This window comes from Harpia harpyja, chromosome 6 (genome assembly GCF_026419915.1).
Source record: "Harpia harpyja isolate bHarHar1 chromosome 6, bHarHar1 primary haplotype, whole genome shotgun sequence".
NCBI classification, from domain to species: Eukaryota; Metazoa; Chordata; class Aves; order Accipitriformes; family Accipitridae; genus Harpia; species Harpia harpyja.
In genome coordinates this window covers 68765260-68783461 of record NC_068945.1, presented here as the reverse complement: position 1 = coordinate 68783461, position 18202 = coordinate 68765260, and the positions used below count along the sequence as shown (strand labels likewise).

Genomic DNA, 18202 nt, shown 5'->3' with positions numbered 1-18202 from the left:
TGTTCTGGCTGTGCCCCTTCCCAGCTTCTTGCCCACCCATGGCCTAATCATTGGTGGGGAGCAGACTGGGGGAAAAAAGGGAAAGCCTTGATGCTGTGCAAGCGCTGAAACACAGGTGTGTTGGCAACAGTTTTAGCCACAAATCCAAATCCCAGCACCATACAGGCCGCTATGGAAAAAGTTAGTTAACTCCATCCCAACCAGAGCCAGTACGGTGCTGATGGGACCTGCAGCTCGCTCCTTCCTGAGATGCTGAAGAGTTTTCCCTTCTGGTTTTGGTTTTTCCTGAGCCTGAAAAACCTCATGTATTTTGAGTGTCAGACATGGGATGTTTCCAAGGATTTTGTAGATGGAGAGACTGTTTCCCAAGAGCTGCCCCAGCACCTAGTGCAGGTCAGTTCTCACATCCAGCTGTTTGCACAGGCTCCAGGAAAGACCCAGAGAGAGGCAAAAACCTTTATCCCTCATCTTGATCTTCAAAGCTATTTACATGGAGCTTCAGCTGAGACAGCGAGCTAGGGGAAGGCAACACAAATTCAGTGTGAAAGCATCAAGGATGCTGAGTAACTGGTTGGATTCATCAAAGCTTAAAACACACCGGTGTAACACCGGGCTGAAGGCAGAAGCCGCATTTACGGTTGGGCAGCAGGAGCTGTAACTCCTGTTGGGCCGCTGGGGCGATGGTTGCTGTAGCCTGGGCTGGGGATTTAGCAAAGCAATAGCTGAGCAGGTGCCTGAGTGAGTGTAACATACTGTACATAGATTACTCGCTAGGTCGCTCTTTGTATCAAGGAAATTGCATGTTGTCTCCAATTTCTGTATGATGCTGGTAGGTTTGGGGATGTTTGGTTTTCTCTTTTTTTAGCCGTGTGCTGTATTTGGTCTTCACTCGAACCAGGTGTCAACAATGGGTTACTATTTGTTGTTGTCGGGGGTGGTTTTTTAACTTTACAGTGTGATCCATGTGTTTCTGAATATTTATAATTGTTACAGCATCGCAGAAGTGGCAGCGATTCCCTTCCTGCTGTAGGAGAGTGGGTGAGCTTGCCCAGTTGTGGGATGGAGGAAAGGTCCGTGCAGAAGGGCCCTGTTAGCCAAAACTGGTATTTGAATCCAGGGCTCTGCCCCAAAATGGGGCTACTGGTTGGTTTGGTTTTAACATTTGCTGTAGAGATAATATAGCACATATTTTTTAGCAGAGGCTGGAAAAGCGGGTGAGCCAAAATACTTTTTGATCAGTGTTCTGGATTTGCAGAGCTTTTGGGTTGACTGGTTGGGTTTAGGGTGGTATTTTTGTTGTTGTTTTTTTAAAAACAAAATAAACATGTAACCTCTCCAACGTATGTTGCTCTTGTTTCTCCTTTCACGCTTTGCTACTGGTAATCAGCTGCTGCTGACTGGCAAATTAACGGGGCTCCGAAATCAACACACAATTTCTCCTGCCTTTAATATGAGAGAAGGTAGGACGGGGTTTGAGGGGAAGACCCAACCACCTGCCTCCACTGACGCACCTAGCAGCACCGCAGCGTCCCGCACCCCAGTGCCCTTGACCGCCAGCCCCCCCCGATCCTCACCCACCACGCTGGCCGGCGTAGCCGGAGGGCTGGAGCCACAGCTCCCCAGACGCGTCCTCTGGGACTTGGCGATACGGCCGAGCAAAGCCAGGCTCTCCTACCCCGAAAGCACGCGCCCGTCTGCTGCGCTCCAGCCCAACGTCATCCTGTAGCTGCTGCCGCGAGGCGAGACGCTGCTTTCCTCAAATCCCACGTGCCCCTCTCCTCCTCCTGGGTCATAGCGACTGACGGGAAATACGCGAGCTGCAAAAATGCAGCTAAACCAATAATAATAAGCTACAGGGCCTGTGGTACCAGCAGACTTACCGGGGTGGCTGTTTCCCTCCCTCTGTGCAGCACTGAGCCAGGACCACCGGCCTCATCCAGCCCTGTCAGCTGTGGTTCCTACTAAAAAGATGTTGAACCAAGAGCTGGGGGGGGTGTAGGAAGGCAAGAGAAGCGAAGGGTGGCCTGGGGGAGGCTCCTCTTTAATTGCACTTACAATAAATGATAGCTGTTAACTTGCTGCAGGTGGTCTCTAGTTGCAGCCAGGTGGGTGAGTCAGGCAGCTGAGGTCCCCAGCAGCACCCACAGGGGTTGGGGGACCCGGCAGAGGGAAGCAGTTTGAGCCTGAAGCAGTTGGTGCCGAGGAAACCATCAAGATCCGAGGTCCCCAAGCAAGACTCATCAGTTGTTTTAGGCTCCCAGTTTCTGGGAATCCCATCCGTGCAGCACAGAGCGCCACTTCGCTTGCCGTGGTGTTATCCCAGGAGAGGTTGAAATAGCAAGTGAAGCCTCCTGGCATCAGCACGTAACCGTTAGCTCAGAGCTGAGTGGTCCAGCATCCCACGTGGGACCTGGTTTAAAAAAAAAAAAAAATAGCAAGAAATGAAGTGATTACCGTGGTCTTTCCAGACCCTGGTGACATCTCCCATCACTGCAAAAACAGCGATGTGGCGTTAAAATCCTGGCCCTCGCTTCACGTTTAACACACCTTTAAACCTTCCCCATCTCTGAGTTTTCATGGGCACGCTTAATTCTCCAGCAGTTGCCAAGTATATATATTTGTAATTTAACAAATCATCTTTCACCAGACCCTGGCAGCCGTTCATTTAATAAATCCTCATTGGCCAGGCTCTGCTTTCATCAGCTTGGAAATTTCTGCTCAAAATCTTTTGCCTTTCATTAAATCTGGGCTGGTGCTTTTATTAATGCCAGCGAGGGCCCTCAGCCTGTTGCTCTGAGACGTGCTGGTTACACTGCAGCACTCCTGAAGTCTTACAAAGATTGAGCCAGGGGCTCCTGAGGTAATAGGAGCCAACAGGGAAACACCAGTTAAATACCTCCAAGGAATTAAGGGGTGTTCCTCTAAGCAGCTGACCCGGCCGGCAGCCCAGCTGAAGTCCCTCTACATCAATGCAGGCAGCGTGGGCAACAAACAGGAGGAGCTGGAAGCCACCGTGCTGCTAGAAAACTACAACCTAGTTGCCGTTACTGAAACTCGGTGGGACAAATCCCACGGCTGGAGTGCGGCTATCGGTGGCTCCAGGACGTTCAGGTGGGACAGGCGAGGAAGGAGGGGCGGGGGGGTTGCCCTCTACATCAAGAAATGGATCGATTGTGAAGAGCTGTCTCTGAAAAATAGCCACGAGCGGGTTGAAAGCTTATGGGTAGGAATCAGAGACTGGGGCAACAAAGGGAACCTTGTGGTTGGTGTCTACTACGGGCTGCCCGATGGAGGGGAGCCTATTGACGAAGTTTTCTTACCCCAGCTACAGGAGACGTCGCGCTCACAGGCTCTCGTCCTGCTGGGGGACTTCAGCCACCCCGATATCTGCTGGAAAAGTAGCACGGTGAGCTGTAGGCAATCCCGGAGACTCCTGGGATGCATTGAGGATCAATTCTTAAGCCAGGTAATAGCCCTATCAGAGGGGATGTGATACGGGACCTGATGGTCATCAATGCAAGTGAGCTAATCATCAGTGACGTCAAGATTGGAGGCAGCCTGGGCTGCAGTGATCATGCACTGGTGGAGTTTGCAGTCCTGAGGGATATGGGTCAGGCAAAGAGTAAAGTCAGGACCCTGAATTTTAGGAAAGCAAAATTCTAGCTGTTCAAGGAGTTAGTCAATGGGACCCCCTGGGAAACTGCCCTCAGGGCCAAGGGAGCAGAACAGAGCTGGCGGATCTTTAGGGATGCTTTCCATAGAGCTCAAGAGCTCTCGATCCCCATGGACCATGGAGCGAGTCCAGAGGAGGGCCATGCAGATGATCAGAGGGCTGGAGCACCTCTCCTATGAGGACAGGCTGAGAGAGTTGGGGTTGTTCAGCCTGGAGAAGAGAAGGCTCCAGGGAGACCTTATTGCAGCCTTCCAGTACCTAAAGGGGGGCCTACAGGAAAGATGGGGAGGGACTCTTTATCAGGGAGGGCAGTGATAGGATGAGGGGTATTGTCTTTAAACTGAAAGAAGGCAGATTTAGATTAGATGTAAGGAAGAAGTTCTTCACTGTGAGGGTGGTGAGACACTGGCCCATGTTGCCCAGAGAGGTGGTCAATGCCCCATCCCTGGAAACATTCAAGGTCAGGTTGGACGGGGCTCTGAGCAACCTGATCTAGTGGAAGGTGTCCCTGCTCATTGCGGGGGGGGTTGGACTAGGTGACCTTTAAAGGTCCCTTCCAACCCAAACCGTTCCATGATTCTATGATTATATGAATGCTTTCAATCTTTCCTTGGCACGTCACAGCCCGGCTCACCATGGTGGGTTGGAGAGAAACAAGGGATATTTTTTTTTATTGAAGTGAGAGGGAAAGCCTTGAACTCCTTTGGGAAACACAATGAAATCCTTGTCAATTCCAAGGTGTAAAAAACTTGCTCCCACCACTAAATTAAATGAAAGGGGCAGGAGAGGGATAAAGATGTCTCTGTAAATCACTTGGAGCCACACAGTTCATTTCTGTTCAGTGTCTTTCATTATAGCAATCATAAATCAGCAGCTGGAGCCCAAGAGGGCAAGAAGGTGAGATTTATTGACAGGGGAAATTTGGGAGGGGAAGCGCTCAGAGGATACAGAACCATTTTTTTTGCCTCCAGCGTGGCCCAGGCTCTCAGGTCTCTGCTGGCACCCTTCCTTCTTTGACAGCTCTCCAAAGTTTGCTGGAAATTCTTAGCATTTATTATTATTTTTCCACTTCCATACAGTAATAACCAGCCAGCTTTCACCCTTCGCCCTCCCTCTCTCACTGAGCAGCTGGAAGATGGATGCACCGACCCTGCCTTGACCAAAGGACCTCAGCACAGAGGAAGGGGACAGTTAATTTACCCCTTTCCAGCCTGAGAGGGAGAAGGGAAAGCAGGGAGCATCGTGGCCCCATTTCACAAGTAGGAGGTGCTGGGGACCAGCCAGGGGAGGGGGAGGTGACATCGGGTCTGCTGGGAAGATGCCGGTGGTCTTGCATGTGAAGATGAGGGGTTATCCCTGCTTTGGGCCGCCAGAAAGACCCTGGGTGGTCAAAATTGCACGAGTGGAAACAGTCCCCGGGCTGGTAGCTTGGTCCCCTCTTCAGAGGGCAAAAAGCAGATGCTGCCCAAAGCATGACACAGCGGTGACACTTGAACCGCTGCAGAGAAAGTGGGCATTGCAGAGGGACCTAAAAAAAGCAGAGGTGTCTTCCATCAGGACAGGAGGGGAGAAAGCAATCCCTGGAGCATCATTCCTGCTGAGCTGGTGGCTGCTTCAACCCTTGAGAAGAGGAAGAAATACCCCAACCCCCTCCATCCGCCAAGGCTGCTGGCTTGTTGGTAGATCTCCATTCTGAGAGCCTGGAAGACGGCGCGGCGCGTGGAGTCTGGCTGGTCGCGAAGGTGCGCGGCCGCACACTAGCTGTGTTTCAGGTGGCCTGAGATCGTATCAGCTGGGTGCAATCACACGAAACGCAGGCGCTTGGCGTGGGGAGCGCTGCATCACGCCCTGCCTCGGAGGAAGGTGGAGTGCAACGCTGGGAGTCAACTAAATATCAGGTCAGATAAGGGGAGGGGAGGACCATGGTCCTTCCTAGTCCCCGCAGTTGACTAATGGAAGCCCCAAAGCACGGGGTTAGTGCAAGGAATACCACTCCTGGCTCCTTTTGAACCCCACATAGTCTCCACCATAGGGGAAACCATCCTTCTCCTGCTGGAGGATTTATGATGCCATTCCATCCGCTCCAGGCAGGGGCTAACTGCTGTGAGCCTCTGTGCTGTTACCAGCCAGAAAAGCACGGGGGAATGGAGATGTGGGTCTCCAGAGGAGATCTCCTCTCTGGAAGGACCCTCAGCATAGGGGATTTTTCACTGTGGAGCCTTCATGCTCCCTGATGGACATTGATTTACACCTTCGTGCTCCTACTTGCTCTGAGGTATGAGCAGGGAAAAGCACGAATGATAAGAATGTAGGAGCCGCCTCCTCCTCATCCTCCCCACAGGAAAATGAAATTCAGCCTCAGCTACAAGGGTTCCCCTCGCTCCACCTTACAGGAGGCAGAAGAAAATATCTCAGAAGCTTGAAATATTTTGTTAGGGTTACCGAAAGGGTATGTCCAAGAAGCAAGATTTAGTGGAGAGCTTACGCAGGGTCTGCAGCGCTGAGCACCCCAGGGGCTGACTCTGTACCAAGGGACACTTGTTTGAGCTCCAACCCTGCGGACCATGGGGAGAGGGTAAGTGACTCCAAATGCGGCTGGCGATGGAAGTAACAACTGGTAAATGGACAGGCAAAGCAGTTTTCAGGGCTGGAGCTGTTGAAGCTACACTAGAAGTGTGGGGTGAGACCAGGGAAAGATCCGATGGGTCTTCTTCAAGGCCTTCACCAGGTCTCCCTTGAGTCAGGGATGCAAAGAGAAACACGGGCAGTTGGTGTAATCACGCTGAGCGGCAACTGTCCTCGCCCCCAGCGCAGCACTGTTAAAAAAATTATAATTCATTTTGACAGCTGCCAAATTAGCAGCATATTATACAGCATATTCAGTTAGACAAGCTCCCGAGGGAGCAGGCAGAGGTAGCTGGGCAGCCAGACAATGCTGGGACATGACGTGGTGCTTCAGGAAGGTAGTTTTAGAAATGGATGTGCATGCTCTGCAGAGAAATACTGGAAACTATTCCCATCTGTTTCCAGAACATGTTTTAAAAAAATAAAATAAAAAGGTGTAGCTGCTCTTGCAGTGGTCTCACCAGCAAGTCAAACCTCTGCCAGTGGTTTCCAGCTTCTAGGGTTTCTAGGGCCCTTATCAGTGGGTTTAGCAGAGGAGGGAGGCAGGGAGATGAAGGTCAGAGTACCAAACCAAATCATTTTGCAGCCACTTTTTTTTTTTTTTTTTTAATACAGCTAGTGATTTGGGGAGGGGTGCTGGAGAACGCGAGCCGCCACGTATCTGCTGCTCTCATCTTCTACTGAGCCAGTAGCAGGTTGCCCTGGCTGCCTATGCACTCTGTGATCATCTGTGGAGCATCTTGGCCTTCAGCACTCTACACGCTCAGCAGATTTGCAGGAGCAGCTATTTATGGACCTATTCTGCAGCCCCTGGAAGTCTTCACTGAGCTGTGCATCAAACTTTTAGCTAGCAAACTTCATATCCTCTCCTTCAGGCACAGGTCTGTATTAAAACACCGTCCCCTTATGTCTAATAAACCCATCATTCCTTAATTCAGCAGCTCCTTGTCCTACAGCATCTGCGTTGTAACTCCTACCACATTCCTACTGGCCTGGGGGGAGGAATCAGGATAAAACAGTTGCCCTTGACTTCCCGAAACACTTGTGCATAAGCACAGTCTTTTCAGCTTCACCTCAAAGACCCGGCATTCGAGCAGAGACGCAGGACTCCTGGGTTCTGACCCAGTTCCTGTAAAAAAACGCATGAGATGGTAACACAAATTATTGGAATGTCTCTCTGCCTTGATTTACTGATGTGTAACACAGGGCTAGGACACAGCACGTGTGATAAGCACGCAGCTACATCCTCCGGCTGGTAAAGCCATTTGCATTCACAAGGCAGCGACCACAGTTACTGATTTTATTGAACGTTGAATGTTTAATTTAAAAAAGGGAAATTAAACAGCTTGTTATACTCCCCTCTGTAAAACTCAAGACTCCGAGACTTGTTTGACTATGACTAACTTAAGGTGTTACTCTGCTGTAATCCAAACACGCTTCCTGCCAATAAAAACAGAGTTCCCTGAAACAGCCCCGCTTTTATCTGCCAGTCTATAAATATATAGGCACCAACTTACAAGTTCTGTACTTTCAGCCAAAAATAAACGCTCTAAACTAAAAACAACGAACTGCAAAGCTTCACAATCTGCTAAATGAAATGTAAATATTACATATCGGCAATCCAACGGCACTTCTGCCTTGAAACTTGGCTAGATGTTCCAAGCTTCGGGGTGCAGTAGACAGAGGGCAGGTCAGCATAATGCAGTTATTTTTGGGAACCTCGTAAATCGAGTTAGCAATTCGATCTGTGGTCTGCTGGGGAGTGGGAAGAGAGCAAGTGAGAGTGTATGGCAGTAAAAGCTTAGGGAGGAAAGGCAAGAAACTGAATATTTTGCTGAATTTACTTCAGCAAAATCAGCTTCTGCCTGGTATTTTTAAAATCCTATGTCCTACTTCCATGCAAGGTCCTTATCCCCTGGACCACACGTGTAACCCCACCGAACGTGCCACACTTGGAAGTATTTGAAAGCTCAGGGCCCAAGAACTGATGGCAAAATAGGAGATTCTCTTCAAATGTTACTGTCTGATACAAATGCAAGTAAGCTAACCAATACCCTGATCACAGAAGAACAAATCATTTCTTTTTACAGCTGGGAAATAATAGTAACATATTTATACACCACCTGTACTCAGCTCAGCTCTATATAATCAAAATAGAGATACAATTCCTGCACTGGGGAGCTGAACGTTTAAGACTGTTCCTGTAAATATGAGTAGTTTGAATCACTGTGCTCACTCGCTTAAGATGTACAAGGCTTTTGCAGGATTGCACACTTCAAACAGAGGAAATTCAGTACAATTCAGGGATAATTCGTCACGTTTTGTTCTGTTTTACGCACAAGGGAGTAACCGCTCCAAGGGAAGAGTGGAGAGCTGGGGCTGAATGTGGAAGTGGTCTTGGCTTGGAGAACTGGGCAGGAATGGAAGCAAAAGAGACACTGACTTGACTGGGGTATCACCCAACACCCACTGCCCTTATTTTCCAGACATATGCATGTACCCAGACTGCAACGCAGAGCAGAGGCCTAAACACGGGTTTTTATTTTAGAGTCCAGGAAAAAACCTGATTTATCTGCTCTGACTGTACTACCTTCCCCATTTAAGCGAGGAGGTGTGATCACCCCTGGCCCTGCTATGTACAAACCATGAGGTACCTTGTACGTATTCATTAACCACGACACTGGCAAAACTACTATCACCTGTAAAACAGCAAAAACTGATACACTCATCAGCATCCATGTCAATCAACCATGCAGCCAGCTGTAACAGCCAGACCAACTTCTGCAAAGATATTTATGGAGGCAAAGCAGCCGTGGAGAGCCCTGTGGGATTTGCTGAAGAAACTGTGGAGGGTAGGTAGTTATTCAGTGGCAGTCAGGTACCCACCTCGCTGAACTGCCTTGGCAAAAAACTCACTAAGGTTGAAACTGCGGCTTCGGTTGCCTGAACTCCTCCTGAACCCAGGCCACGGAGCAGCCTTGCTTTTTGTTCTGCCAAAATCAATGATAAAAAACTGGTGCCTTGGAAGAGCTGTTGTTCTTCAGCTTGAGGACACAGCCAGCTGTTATATGGAAAGGAAACTGCTTAATAAAAAGCTGAGTTGTTTTACAGGCTTCACTGGAATTTAAGGTCAGGCTATCTGAATCTATCCATTACTCACCATGAGCTGTGTTGCTTAGTTCAGTTCATCCTATTTAATCAACAAAAACCCTTGGCCACATTGCGAACATGCATGGTGAGGTAAACCAGAGCTCTTCCATGGACATGACTCCACACTGCGGCAACAAGTCACGTCGTCTTCTGAGGACCCACGCTGTAATACGAATAGCAAATGCCCCTCCTTGGGGGAAGCTGCTCAGGCAAAGGGGCCCTGCTATCTGTTCGGCAAGTAGATGGTAATGAAAATTAATCAGGACAAGCATTAACTCAAGAGTTTTATTTACTTGTCAGAGCTCTGCTCCACATACAGAAAAACAAATCTTCATATACTACTTACAGCTTCCGCTAGTTCTCAAAAATTGTGCTAATTTTTCTGATGACTCCTTACTAGGTTGTTTAAATACACTTGCAAATCAAAGAATTATGTCTCATCCCTTCAAAAAAACACACTTTATTAAAAAAAGAAAGACTTGGAACTAGTTTTCACTCCCAACTTAACTCTGAACATTTCACAAAATCCCTCCTCAAAATAATTCACTAGTCCTACAATAGAGACAATATTATCAGAGGCCCTGATGCTTCCACACCTCAATTAAATCTATAATATAGGAGGGGTAGGAAAGAGAGAAATTAATGGAAGATATGGTCATGTGGGTGTTTGTTAGGAAAAAATCTACACCATTTCCCAGCTGAGACTGCCTGGGGAAATAATTTCTAACTTTGGGAAGTACAGAAATTACTTTTTAATAAAGTTATAAATAAATAACTTTTGGGGGAGAGTTAATCAGAAATGGATTTAGAAATAATATTTGATAGACTATTTGATAGACTTTGCTTTGTTGAAGAGAAATGTATCAAAATCAGTGTTCCCATTAGACAGAAAGATTCAGTGTCATCATGAGAAAGACTTGGTTAGTAGTGGCCATCAAGGGTTGGTCCTCTTCCGCCCAGATGGGATTGGAGGGAGGACAGGTTTGGGGTGAGAGCCTGGCCAGTCGATGAGCTGAGGCACATGAGAAGAACCAGTCTTGGACTTGCTGTTTTTTCTTTGAAGATTGTCACTCAGGAGTTCAGTCTCTGCAGAAATTATAAGTAAGTGAAGAAGCACTAAGGAGGTGTTTATTTCAATGAAAAGTCAAAATTTACTACAATGCATATCTGCAGCTGAAAACCCAGTGTTTTGGGGGGTGGGAGAAGAGTAATATCTTCAGGTAATCTAGTGACTGCTCTACCTCATACATATATGGAAGAGCAACTTTATGCCTAAGCAGTCACTATTTTTAACTTCTCCAAAAGTTCATTGAGAGAAAGCTCCTGTATTGAGTATGTTGCATTCACACTGTAATGATTCTGCCAGATCGTAACATTGCGGCTTATAAGAGTGTCATTACCAGCAGCACGAATAAGCTGCCCTGTCACCCAAATAAAGCTACTATCATTACAGTAAGATACACAGCCTGAGCAAAACAGTTACACTGGAATACGGTTCAAACCTTTCGATCTATCCACTCTATTTTCAGCTCCTCTTGGCTCTTGATGTTCAGCTTTGGCTTCTTCAGTAAGGTGAGCATGGGGAACAGGGGTCTGAACCGACAGACCTTCAGCAGCATGTGTACCAGCTGAGATTAGAAATCGTCCACTAGCAGGACCAGATTCTCTGGAGCTGAGAGGGGAAAATGATTCATGCTTTAAAATAGCAATAAAAAAAAGCATATGCACCAGGTCTGACAGTATTACTGATGTTGCAGTCACACAACTCAGTCAAAGTCAGAAAGAAATCCAGTACTTATCAGTTACACAAAGCTTTTTCACACATTACAATTCTCTCAAAATTTCTAGTGCTAGCAAACACAACTACTACCTCTCTCAATTTTCCTTTATTGATTTAATTAATCACTCACACAGACAGGTTCAATAAAGAGGTTCATGCCACACAGTGCATCAGCTTCAGATCTGAGATCAGAACTCAGAGCTCCTTGTTTTCAAATCTGTGGTTCAGCACTGCAGACAATGTTCTCTTCTTGGTGAGTAAAAGAAAACAGGAATTGCCTTGAAAAGAAGTGTTTCTGTAGTACCCCAGTGACAACATAGACCATGAACAGCCATTTACCAGTGAGTAGTACCCAAGGCACCTCTGACCTGTTACGTCTCTTGCAGAAAATCTAGTCAAAGCCAAAGCCTGAGTGGTCTGAGACCCTGAAAATGATAACAACCATGTTGTAGCTTGTTCTGATAAAGGCTTCCAATTTCCGTCTATATACTATCAATTTACTTCAAGAAAAGTAAGGAAAAGGCCTTGATTGATATGGAGAGATCAATAACTACCTATTTAATGCAAAACTGTAATACATTTCTGGTGCAATGCTTAAGACATTTCATAATGTCTCTCTTCATACAGAAAGGACTGTTCTAGTCTAGGTGAGAGAAACCAATTCATAGATTTATGAATCTGGAAGGAAGTTCAAAGATTATCCACCCTGACCTTATCCATGGTGCAGGCCAAAAGAATTTCATCCTGTAATTCTTGCAAGGAGCATTTTAGCTTGCGAGAATACTGTGATTACAGTGTTCTGGGGAAAAGAAAGTAAGTATTTCAGTGGTGTTTTAATAAATCCATACAATAAAAAGAAGGGATCACGAATAATGAGATAAAACACAGTGCGGTACTCCCATAAGAAACAGGTAATTATCTTGTCACTAGATGTACTGTGGAAGTCTATGAGAATTTTGCCATTTCCTTCAAGGTAAAGGAATATTATATCCTGTATTGTACTGAGTGCTTGTGTCTTCCTCTGAGGTCCACTACATCCAAGGTTGCTCATCAAACACTGAATGCTCTAGCCAAGTGCTTAACCCTAGTCGTAATCTCATTTTAGCTGCCTGTAATACATATCACACATAACTGTGGTAGGGATAAGAAATTACTAGGAGTAGTAAAATCAGGCTCAGTATAAACAACAGCTTGGACTCTTCAACAACATCTATTCCAATTTCTAAAAGGCTGACTACTGCTTTTGCTTCAGAGAACATAGTCACACATTTGCCTACAAATAAAGGCTAAAAATAGGTATCATATAGTTAGAATTAACCCTCTGTGGATCTCTAGCTGCAACTACATGAATGTACTATATTAAAATCCAGCATTCTAAGGTGCTCAAAAAAATCTTCCATTGCCCTTCTCCCCAGCTTTCCTTTTCTTAAAGGGCAGAAGACAAAGTAAACTGTGGGAAATAATTTACATACCACTTGGCAGTGGCTACCAAGGGAAAGTAGGCACCCAGGCTTTTCTAGTACAAGCGTCACAGGAAATATTTAATTTAATTAAGGGTTCTTGTAAAACTACTCAATGAGAATAACATAAAAAATAAGTGGAAAACTAGAGCTTATGAGGTCTCTGCCATCTAGATGTCCAAGGTATTTGGGAGTGGTGGGGCACAGGAGCTGAGAGCCTACCTCTCCTCTGTGCTTTTGCCAGGTGACCTGTAAATGAGTTTGGATAACTTATCTTTTGTCCTTCCCTGACAGCCTTAGCACAGAACAGAGAACTATTATAGGTGAAGCAGGCATGTGTCCTGACTTTAATGTTTTCCCTCTAGTAAAATTTCCCAGTCAGCTAAATGGAAAAGAAATGAAAAATAGGAAGCTTAAAAAACCCCAGTATCACCCCATGGAGTAATGAGATAAATGGATTCTGTGTGCACTAAATACAAAATGTGTTAGTAATGAGTTGAGGAGTAAAGCACTGGACTGCTATAGATACTGTTTAGATTATGGTTGCACTGGACTGGCAAACCCTAACATATATCACTGCACATGATATCATAATATTTCAGTTGATGGGTATTTTTCATTTGATTGTGTTTGGCAGGAATGGGGATGTGCAATTAAATATTTCAGACAGTTCTTTGTTAAATGCACTGGTCAATGGTAGGTGAGGTTTACTCCACCCTCAAACTAGCAAATAACGAAGGTACAGTAACAGATTAAGAAGTTTCTACTCTCCAACTCAGTATATTTTGCCACTCCTCTCTTCTCTTCTCCTCCCCTTGTTATGCTGTAACCACATCGTTTCAATAGCCTTACAAACACCGCTACTGGTAAAAGTGAGTAATGAAATACAGCAGACAGGGACCTAAAAATTTATCATTGCCTGCGGCGAGTAGCAGCCCTTTAAAGTACAGTTGTAAGATAGATTGCCCTAAAGGACTGCTACTCACCAAAGGCAATGATAAATTGTTTAAGCCTATGAGTGAAAACAAATGGAACCTCAGGCAAAAAAAATCCCCACTTTCATGTGTGGGAGAGTTCAGCCTCCAGCAGAAGACTTCAAAAGTCCATGGAAACTAACATGGTGTTTTCTTTTGTGAAATCAGGAAAGACTAGGTCATCATAGGTTTTGTCCAAGGAGAAGACCTATGGTCTTAGCAAAGAAAAGAAGCCACGGATGTAATTAGAAACTGTCCTGCTGAAAACTGCAGGTCAGTGGGCAGACGTCCAAACAAACCCTTTAATTTTCACTCTTGAGTAAATGCAATCAGGATCATCTATTTTACTTGTAGAGCAGAAGTAACAGAACAACTGCAGGACTTGAATCCACCAAGTATTAGTGACCTGAAGAATAATGATGCTGTTTCCACCACAGCTCAAGCTTAAATAAAAACTGCCAGATTTGAGAAACAATGCAAAAAATTTGGGATCTGGACACCTGTTGCCCAGTGACATATCAGACTAATTGGTAGTCCCTGATCTTGGAAAACTGTATTTCCTTCATTAACTCTGCCTGGAGGTCAATACATTCATGCTCTTACCCCTTGATGGCTTTTTTTAGTTTATTCTTTCTTCCATGCCAAATGTTGAAAGCATAAAATTGGAGAGAAAGAAAAAGAAAATATTAAACCACCTCAATATTCAAACAAAATCACTACAGGCTTTACTATAATACTTCAGAAATGTGGGATTTTTCTCACCAATATTTCAAATGCATCTACACAACAGCATTTCCATCAATCACACCTATAAGCAGATTTCCTCCAAACTTTCCATATTTCCCTTGGAAAAGGATTTGACAACATGACTCTATACAATTTTGCTGTAGGCCATGATGCATGCACAGAAAATGAATCAGATTAGCAGTTTGCTTTTTCTCTCCTCACAGTTGTTTTCCCACTGTGTTATTAACAGTGCTAAGTGAAAACATTGCTAAACTGAAAACACCAAAATGTGGTGGAGTGGAAAGACATATTTATTCCCATATGTGAAGGGTAAGACCTTTACAACTCATCATAGCTTCACATTCATTTGAGTTACAGGTCTTGCCTCTTACTGGTAAGGACAGATGATGCATAATCCCTCTGCAACCTATTACGCACTCAGTTTCTCTCATACGCTCACTCTGTTCCCCTTTCAGCACACTCCACCATGGCACAAATACTCAGGACAAATGAATCTGCAGAGGCCTACGGTTTCAACCTTTTTACAGCATGCTAATTAACTACTTGTAATTACAGTGGCAGGTAGTACATCACACAGAGGGAACTGGCAGTCTCTCTAGGATATAAAAGGAATGCTGAGATTTTTTTTCAACAGCAAGTTTAGCTAAGAATTCTGCTTAATAGATGAGGAATGAAGTGAAAGGGTTGAAATCTTATAAAGATGCTCAGCATTTTTCATCGGTCTGACTTGATGTGAAAAGCTGCCTAATGTGTGTTTAGGAGGTTATTTAACAGTGATTTTTAAAAGATGTGAAAACATACAGGTGAAAAATACATGGTATGGTATGTTTAAATACAGCAGGAAAGGTACGTTGGTTTGTAGGGAATGAGAACAAGATATCAGACATGGGATTGAACCCACGATCAAATTCAAGTTTACTAACAGCCATACGGCATAGACATCAGCTCACTCAAAGCTGCAGCTTTCAGATGAGCTTTGCGGTAGGTTCCAAAGGGTGAGCAGAGCGTGGCTACAAGCGCACACCTATTTCCTAGTGAGGATGGGGGATCTGGCGTGTTATGCTTCTCTGGGTCATGCTGTGTGGCATCCGGCTGCTTCTGTGTATCCCATCTGGGCATAAGATCACAACAGATGGCCAGAAGAGGCGAAAAAGAAGCTTATCAAGGATACTGCACAGAAAGGCCGCAATGTCACTTGCTACAACAGCAGACAGGCTTGTTGGCAGCCAGAGCTCAGCTGTACTTATAGAACAGGACCATTAGAGTTAAGTCACAGCCATCTTGTAAGAGGCAATGCGGACCTGCAGAGCAAGTCAGGAAAATATAGCCCGCTTCATAGCTGAAGGCCTAAAAGACACTGAAGATGGAGCCTCTTCAAATCTTCTTCTATCCTCTTCTCTATACAAGCTTTAAATGAGATAGGGGTTGTCTCCCTCCCATACCTCAGAGCCTGTTTCGCTGTGGTACAAATAAATGAGGATGTTCATCACTCATGAACAGAGATGCTGGACAAGATATGAAGCACAGCAGCAATGGCTGAGATACTAAGAGAAGGTAAAGGCACTACAGAACTATCCTGGTGGAGTCTGCTGTCTCATGGATGAGATATGAATTTGAACATCCTGATATCACCCGGAGCCTCCCAAATGGTATTCAACAGTAACTATGGTAATCCTCTAAAGAGAGAATGAGAAATAATTCTGACAGCAATATCTGGTAAATTTGTTTAAAAAACCAATAGTTATCACTCAAGTTCTGCTTTTCTATACCTGGACCAAGTTTCTTTCAGCATCTTTTTCCCTTCAAACATCCTCTTGATAGAAAGCTCTTGAAATTCCCTCTCTGTGTTTGTGAATTATGGTGTCTTAATGAAACCATTCCCATGAATGAGAAGACTTTGTTTTATGCTGCAGCGACATGTGTTTAATAAGACTGTTGGTGTAACAGATGAGACAACTGCATTTGCTTGGGAAATGGTTTCAGATCTTGCAGCATTAACCTTCATTCCACCCAGTGATGATCTGCTGTCTCAGAAACTGAACTCACCGGCTCTCTGGGTTAGTCAGGGGGAAGCTCTGGTCTTGGGAAGTGTGTATTGTTGGTTCCAGTAGTTGTTGATGGGAGCTGCTTGGTGCAGGAGTGACTGCCAGGTCCCTAAAATGATACAAAAAGAAAATAAAGTGCTTGTTACATGCATTTATATACTGTGACAGCATAATTAGTGCTTAGTGAGTTCACAAGACCTGTTCAGATGGAGGGGAGCGTTATCTCCAGTGGGAAAGAAGCAGCAATAACCAGTTGTAGGTAGTAATCCAGGCTCTGTTTATAGCCAATGGAGATGAACAGTTGCAGCTACAGTATGAATAAACTCAAGCTTAAGCAGAGATCTAAAGCAGGTTGGATGAATCACTCTCCACTGAGACAGAGCAATGTATGGCAACTTGTTCAGATAGAGACATTTTTATTAAAGACACCCAAAATCGGGTGAGATTAATCCCACCACTTGTGACTAACTCACAAGGTGAGAAGTTTCATCTTCACTGCCATGCATAACACCTAAAAAAAGCATTCCTGGTAATTGCAGTGTTGACACTACTTTATTCATAGACTTGAACCACAGAGCTAAAACCAAAGAGATGCAGCACTCAAGACTGCCAAACATAAGAGGTCCTTAATGAAATGCTGAACTTAAAATTATAACTCTTGAAAGATTCCATACATCTATCCCCTGTACCAGAGCCATCCCACCAATACACCTCAGCTGAACTCTGAAGGAATCTGTTTATTTTTAAGGGCAATGAGCCTCTGTAGCTTTTGCGTGTGCCATTTTCTAGTTTCCCTAGGAAGCTTGTCAAGAACATTTTTAACTGCAGTAGCAACTGCTGAACGCTTGCTCCATGTGAGAAGCTAGGTTTTTAAGGAGGGTTCATATTTTTTCTGAAGACTTATTTCTACAGTTTGGAAAAAAAACCCCAAACTGTTAAGTTCTTCATCAAGCCCTCAATGACACCCATAGGCCATTAAGACAGCAAGTATACCACTGCCACTTTCCCATAGGGAACAGAGAGGCTGGAATCTCAAACTGTCTTTTCATGCCTCCTTATCTTGCCAAAGCAGGACTGTTCCCCACTGTAGGTCTTCTGGTACTTCAGTGATGAGGCTTTTCCCACTCCTCCTCAGAATCAGTCCCTAGCCCAATACACTGTGCATTGCAAGCAAGGGTTTTCTACTCTTCATCTTTAAATTTCCCTTTCTTTAGTTTCTTATTATTATTAATACCTATAAATAAAGCTTCCCTAGTGTAAGGCCTCAAGCTGTTATTGTTTCACTCTCAAGGCTGGTAATGGTGTTTGTTTGTTATCGGCTCAGATCAAAATCTGAAACAATTACACAGGAGAAAGGGCCTGATTCCATTAATGGCCCCCAGAGCTGAGTGCTCTCAGAAATCATTTCTTGTAAATCCACATCATGGAAATAAAAAAAATTAAAAAAGAAAAGAAAAGAAAATCTCTCAGCAAAGAACTCTGTTCAATATATAGCACAGAAATACACAGCCTGACAATGGAGGTTGTAAGTCAAAGCAGAAATCTGAAGACAGGATTCAAGGCCATCCCTCTAAGGACTGGGTCACCACAGGAAAATTAACTCTACTTCCTGGAGCAAAGGTTTGGATTCAGAACCCGCGACCCGCTGTCAGAAGCTACATCTCAGTTGATAAATAAACTTAAACCAACACGCCCAACAGCTAAGAAAAATATGCATATTTAAAGGTGTTATAGGGATGTTTTTTCAC

General features: G+C 44.9%; 1 protein-coding gene across 4 annotated transcripts in view; it reads right to left on the bottom strand.

Annotated features, from left to right (window-relative positions):
- Window positions 1-9719: 9719 nt before the first annotated feature.
- Window positions 9720-18202, bottom strand: part of LRGUK (leucine rich repeats and guanylate kinase domain containing) — a 53769-nt gene continuing 45286 nt past the window's right edge. For 2 of the 4 annotated variants that reach the window (XM_052790258.1, XM_052790260.1), the window contains 4 exons: window positions 16456-16563; window positions 14266-14295; window positions 10951-11120; window positions 9720-10534 (listed from right to left, as the gene is read on the bottom strand). In XM_052790258.1, coding sequence (XP_052646218.1) covers window positions 10383-10534; window positions 10951-11120; window positions 14266-14295; window positions 16456-16563 — 460 coding nt within the window. In that variant the 3' untranslated portion in view covers window positions 9720-10382. Of the gene's footprint in view, window positions 10535-10950; window positions 11121-14265; window positions 14296-16455; window positions 16564-18202 lie in introns of those variants that run through there. The other 2 variants (XM_052790259.1, XM_052790261.1) reach the window with 2 other exon arrangements.